The sequence below is a fragment of the Dendrobium catenatum genome, unplaced genomic scaffold, assembly GCF_001605985.2.
Source record: "Dendrobium catenatum unplaced genomic scaffold, ASM160598v2 fragScaff_scaffold_637, whole genome shotgun sequence".
Taxonomy (NCBI): Eukaryota; Viridiplantae; Streptophyta; class Magnoliopsida; order Asparagales; family Orchidaceae; genus Dendrobium; species Dendrobium catenatum.
In genome coordinates this window covers 47,644-53,935 of record NW_021319099.1, presented here as the reverse complement: position 1 = coordinate 53,935, position 6,292 = coordinate 47,644, and the positions used below count along the sequence as shown (strand labels likewise).

At 49.9% G+C, this 6,292-nt stretch overlaps 1 protein-coding gene across 1 annotated transcript; it reads right to left on the bottom strand.

The window, feature by feature from the left end:
* Nucleotides 1-126: 126 nt before the first annotated feature.
* On the bottom strand, nt 127-3,962 carry LOC110103303. Its single transcript, XM_020831957.2, has 5 exons — nt 3,657-3,962; nt 3,538-3,597; nt 3,023-3,456; nt 642-2,918; nt 127-574 (listed from the first exon to the last, which is right to left on the bottom strand). Exons 1-5 carry the CDS (start codon nt 3,960-3,962, stop codon nt 127-129), a joined length of 3,525 nt encoding a protein of 1,174 aa, XP_020687616.2.
* Between the last annotated feature and the right edge of the window lie 2,330 nt (nt 3,963-6,292).

Here is a 6,292-nt window from a genome sequence, read left to right as displayed (position 1 = left end):
GAGAGAGAGAGAGAGAGTGTGTGGGAGAGGGAGAGGGAATGAGAGCTGAACTTTGCCTTTGCATTCATTAAAGAAAACTATAAAGGACTACAATAGCCACAAGGGGACCCAAAAAGAAAAAGACCCCTAACAGGGGGCGGAAACACCACTATCATCCTCAAGGAAGGACAAAAATTCCTGAGGAATACATGTACTAACACTATCATCTAAATTCCAAACAAAACTGTCCTCAATTGCTCTTTGAGCACAAAAATGAGCCGCCGAGTTAAACTCCCTTCTCACATGAACAAAAAGGACATTCTGGAGAGATCCAAACCAATCTAGACCACCCCCTGCATCAGGCCGAAGCTTCCAGAGTTCCTGCTCCTTGAACTTTTCCATATATTGAATAACACTGGCGTTGTCCCCTTCAATGATAAGACCATTCACCTCTAGCATCCACCCCACAAGCAGCTTTTCAATGTATTGAATGGCCATTAACTCCACTTGGGTGCTATCCCAATGTGTGATACACCAGCCCGCAGCCACCACAAGTTGGCCCTGATCATCCCTAATGACAATACCGATACCACCCCTGTTGGAACGACGCAAGGCCCCATCGACGTTAATTTTTAGCCAACCAGAAGGGGGGGGGGGCACACCATGATGATGAAGAGACCAATCTGGAGGATTGAAGGGTGAACCGTTGCTCCAGGCATGTAGAAAAATAAACGCGGGATAGAGACTCGAGAATATTGGCAGCCATGGCTGTAGGGGTGCACCTGACCTTGCCGTGTCGAATTGCATTTCTATTATTCCAGCACCTAAAAACCGCACCACAGTATGCACGGCCCCAGAAGTCGGTGGCGACACACCGGCTCTTCAAAGCTTCCTGGAGTTCACCGAAGGAGAAGAATTGGGGAGTGGAGAAACCCCAGCCATCCAGGCATCGACGGACATCCGCAAGCTGTCGGCAATTTGCTGAAACATGATCCAGATCCTGGGGAAGCCCACAACCGACCGGGCATAGCAGGTCCGTTCCCAACCCCCGTCGATGCAGCCAAGTGCAGGTTGGTAGCAGATTCTTATATGCCCTCCACCAGAAAATCCGCTCGCGTGGGCGAAGGCCAATTTTGAGGACCGGATACACCGGATCCTCCTCCTCTTGGAACAAGGACATGTAACAGATCGCAGAGATAGAAGTGCCGAGAGGGCACTTAATCAATTCAAGAGAATCGGCAGGGGATTCCGACCAAATTTTTATGTCACAGATGACGTCCACAAGGGAGGCCCCAAAGACCTGCATCAGCTTGGTTCTATCCCACCTTCCATCGGCCGTGAAAAGCTCCCTCACCACATATCCGTCCACGACATTAATATTGCAGAAAGTAGGCCATCGAGCAATGGCCAAGTCGTATATCCATACATGGTTGATCACATCAATTTCAGCACCATTGCCAACCCACCATCGGATACAATTAGCCAGGCTATTCGCCCCGCAACAGATTACCCTCCAAGCAGCAGAATCCTCATGTCTTTGGCCCCAGGACCAAGGCCAATCACCATACTTATGTCTTAAGCATCTATTGAGCAGGCTTAGCGGCTTGTTAAAAAAATTCCATGCAATTCGAGCTCGTAATGGGCCGGTCCACCGTCCGCTAGCATGGAACCCGAACCCCCCAAGACGCCAAGGTTTGGTTAACGCCTCCCAACTGGCATAATGTAAGCTCCGTTTATTGTGATCTTTGTTCCACAGAAAACCACGACAGATCTTCTCCACCTCATCAAGAACACCTCTCGGCACCAGCATATGCGAGACAGCATAGACCGAGAGGGGGAGCAAAACAGAGTTTACCATAGTAACTCTGCCAGCCAGGGAAAGATGTCTCACTCCCCAAGCAAGATTCAGAGCAGTAGACTTCTGCAATAGCGGGCTGAAATCTGCCTTCTTCAGTCTTCTAAGCGTGAGCTTGATTCCCAAATAATCCATCTCCTTGACCTTGCGGCAGCTGGCAAGTCTAGCCAGCCGGTGTTTGGTCGACGACGAGGTGATCTTGCTAAACATAATTGCCGACTTGTTCCTATTGACCCGCTGCCCAGTCCACGCACAATAGTCCTCCATAATCGACATAATTTTCTTCACATTAGGAATGGAAGCACCTGCAAAACATAAAACATCGTCAGCATAAAGGAGGTGGGAGACCATGGGTCCGCCCGCCTTGAGTTGAACACCCATCTCCGGAAAACGTTGGTGGAATTGAAGAGATAAGAGCTCCGAGCAAACAATGAAAAGATAGGGGGAGAGCGGACATCCCTGGCGGAACCCACACTCCGCCGTAATAGCCCCCGTAAGCTGCCCATTGACCATAATTGAGAACCGAGGGGAGCGAATGCAACTCAGGACCCAAGAGCGGAATTTAAGGGGGAACCCCATACGAGACAGCACCAGCTCAAGAGTTCTCCAGCTCATTTTGTCATAGGCTTGTTCCATATCCACTTTCACGGCCATCCACCCAGGATTAGATCTCGAGACCTTGAATTTGTTCAGCACCTCCTGCCCAAGAAAGCAGTGGTCGGAGATTGACCGGCCCGGGACAAAAGCCGCTTGCTCCTCGGAGATAAGGTTGGGCAGTAAGCTTTGCATCCGATTCACAAGCACCTTCGCCACAATTTTATAGATGGTCTGGCACAGACTGATAGGTCTGTACATAGACAGCCGATCCGGGTTGCTATTTTTGGGAATCAGCACCACCATTGTCTCCTTCCAGTCAGGATCCATACACCCTGTCGCGAAGAATTCCAAGCAAGCCACCGTGACCTGCTTGCCGACAATACTCCAAAAAGACTTAAAGAAAGAGGTCGTCACTCCATCTCTTCCTGGAGCCCGATTTGGACCAAGAGACCGAACCCCATTCCATATCTCCTCCTCCGTAACTTCCCTATCAAACAAATTAGCCGCTGATGCTAAATTAGCGTGCTGGGCTTCAAAAGTAGGCCAATCGGTCTCACAAATTGGTGTCCCGCACCACTTATGTCAAAGAACCCCTTCACCACCTGCAGGACATCCGCATGCTCAGTAACCATCTGTCCGTCAGGCATCCGCATCCGATCGATAAGATTAGTGCGTCGTCTAGCAGAGGCCATCGAGTGGAAAAACAGAGTATTGTCATCCCCTTCTTCGATCCATTTGACCTTTGCGCGCTGTCTCCACCACGTTGAAAGTCGACCGAGAGTCGAATTAAGCAATTGGACCTTGTACCGTAGTGATTCAGCCTGCACCTCAGTAAGCCCAGTCGGCGAACTCTCGATGCTTTGTAAAATACAAATCTCCCTATCCAGTTCTTCTTTGAGATTGTTTAACATTTTGAACTTGTTTTTGCTCCAAAAGAACAGGGCCTTCAAAGAACGTTGGCATTTCCTTTGCAACTTGGATGCTTCCGAACCCGTATCAAGCACCAGCCACTTCTCAGAGACCAACTGCCACGCTCTGGGGAAGCTCGCCCAGACATCCTCGAATTTAATCTAGTAGGAGCGAGCCCTCTGTCTCCCCAAGCTAACGATGCAAAGAATTGGACAATGATCGGAGGCGATCCTCGTAAGATGGCTCACCCTTAACTCCTGAAAGGCATCCAGGATAGAGGAGCTAATCAAAAACCTATCCAGCTGAGAGGAGATACGACTCCTAGCGTCTTATTATTAGTCCACGTGAAGGCGGGACCGAAGAACCCCGGATCAATCAGTCTATTGGCAGCCATGAAATCACTCATTCCCTTAGCAGCAGCCGTGAATGAGAAAGGCCGCCCACCCTTCTTATCTGCTTGAGCAAGAATATAGTTAAAGTCCCCTCCAACAATCAAGGGCGAGTCAGACGCATGGTGCTGAGAGATTTCGTTAAAAGCTATCGCCCGGACTTGGGTGTCTTTATCCGCATACACCACAGCCACCTCCCAGTCGAAAGTAGCCGAGCTTTTAAATCTGGCCATAATGCACTATTTTGATTTGAAAATAACATGGAACGACCCCACCGAACACTTCCATAACACAAGGATACCGCTCGCCTTACCCACTGAAGGTTGGTAATAGTAGTCCCAATCCCTCCCAATAATCCTATCAATATCAGTTCTGGAAAAAACTTCCATCTTGGTCTACACCAACCCAACAACACTAACATCATGGGCCCCAATAAGGTGTCGTAAGTAATTGCCCACCTCCTTCTTACGAGCACCTCGGTAGTTCCAACAGATGGTGTTAAACATTATCAACCAAAGGGGAAGCGTCCCCGCCGCATTGTTGTTCCAAATTCTCCTCGGTCACCGTGGACCCAGATAAATTGTCCGTAATGCCGTCATTATTTTGCAACACAACCGGAGCCTCCAAATCAACCGGTGACAGCTCCACAGAGGGGTCCCCAATTAACTGAGTTCCGCAGTCTTTGATTCCCGGTGTTTCCCCTTCCGCCTTGGTCAACTTCATCCGTGCTCTCCTGACAATAGTATTGTAAGGTTTCCAAGCCTTGGCCTTAGAGTCTGAGAATCTCAAAACTCTAGGAACTACCGGCCCATCTAGGGAGTCTTTGGAGTAGCTTCGCCTCACGTGCACCTTCTGTATACCATCCTCCACATTGGCTTGAGCATCACAAAGGGGGAGCTCATATTCTTTCTTTTCCGGAACAAAGCCTTGGCCGTCCTCCAAGTTGTTCCCTTCCATCATTTGTTCCACGGGCAAAACCTTCTCTTCATCAGACGATTTTTCCATTGGTTTCGGGAATACCCTGCACTCTTCCAGAGGGGCCCTGAAAGGCCTAGTCTCCCCATTCGAAGTCTCCATTATTTCAACCTCCGTTCCATCCACCGATGTATTACCCTTAACCACAGAAATCCTGGAAGCCCCGGTAGTTATTTTCTTAAGGTTCATTTCCCCTGCATCAGTCCCCAAGGATGGGGCGTCCACCATATCCAGCTCCTTGGCCGCCACTCTCCAAACCGAGTTGGTTCCCGAATTTCTAGCCGGATTTGCCTTAGAGCTATTGTTTGGTTTCTCTTCGGCCTTGATCGATCGAGGTCTCCTTCTTCTCGTCACAATGGTCCATTCCCCTCAATCATCCCCACTAGTCGTGGTTCCATTCCTTGATGAGCTGGTTCCATTCCTTGATGAGCTAGCACCATGATCAGGGCCATCCTCCTCCTCCCGGCCTAGAAAACTGGCCTTCCCAGATCCCGTATTCACTGGATCAGACCTGTATGGTAGCGGATCATGTGCATTAGCCTCTGGCTTTTGCACCTTACACACCTCTGCCTTATGACCGACCTTCCCACAAGCAAGGTAGATCGCCGGAATACCTTCATACTCAATGGGTTGGAAAAATTTGCCATTCAAGCCTTGAGCCCAGACTCCTTTCGGCAAGCTTTTCGACAAATCCAATAGGACACAAACACGTGCAAAAGCACATTTATTCCATTGTTTTGTCTGCTCATCCATAAACAGGGGTTCCCCCACACCAGATGCCAACCTTGCCAAATTTGCTTCATCCCAATATTCAAGAGGTAGATCCGGTAATCTGAGCCAAACCGGCGATGCGAACTTCCTTGCAGTCTTAGGTGAAAGCCCCACAGTCCATTTCTCCACCCCAATGATCTGCCCAGCCACATACCATGGCCCTCCGATCAAAACGCTATCCCTAGCCTCCACGTCCTCAAACCAACAAAGGAAGCAATCGGATCCCATAGGAGTAATCTGCGTTAAGCCGAAGTGCCCCCACTTCCGTTGTAATTCATTCTGGACTACCCAGAATGGCACCCGTCTGCCTAGCAAACTGCCAACCAAAGCACGCCAGAGTTTGTGGACATTGCCCCTGGCTCTCGATAAATCAAGCTGAACCAATCCGTCATCCAATAGAAAGTTTTGCCCGCATCCTTCTAGGCTGAGGGCAACTGGCGTCGGTTTCTTCCAAGCATTCATATTGCGTCTGCCAGCAATCTCATCCTTCTGCGTATTTCCCGACCAAGCACCACCTTGTTTCGGAACCAGCTGAGCAGAAGGAACATTTCCACAAACATCTTGTGTGCAATTCCTGTGAACCCCTGGCACCGCCTACATTCGCAGCCGGTGTCCCCCCAGAGACAGAATCCGTAGAAACGGGGCCCTTGCTAGCTACCATTACCATTCAGTTCGCTATCTTCCCCTTACGACCTGCAACCGATAACGAGCTTCCAGAGCCGTCCATTTTCCCTCCTCTAGCTTTCACCGGGGATCGAGTGTAGACCTGCTGCCTTCTCTCGGATCCCACAACCTCCGCACCACTCGAGCCCACAGC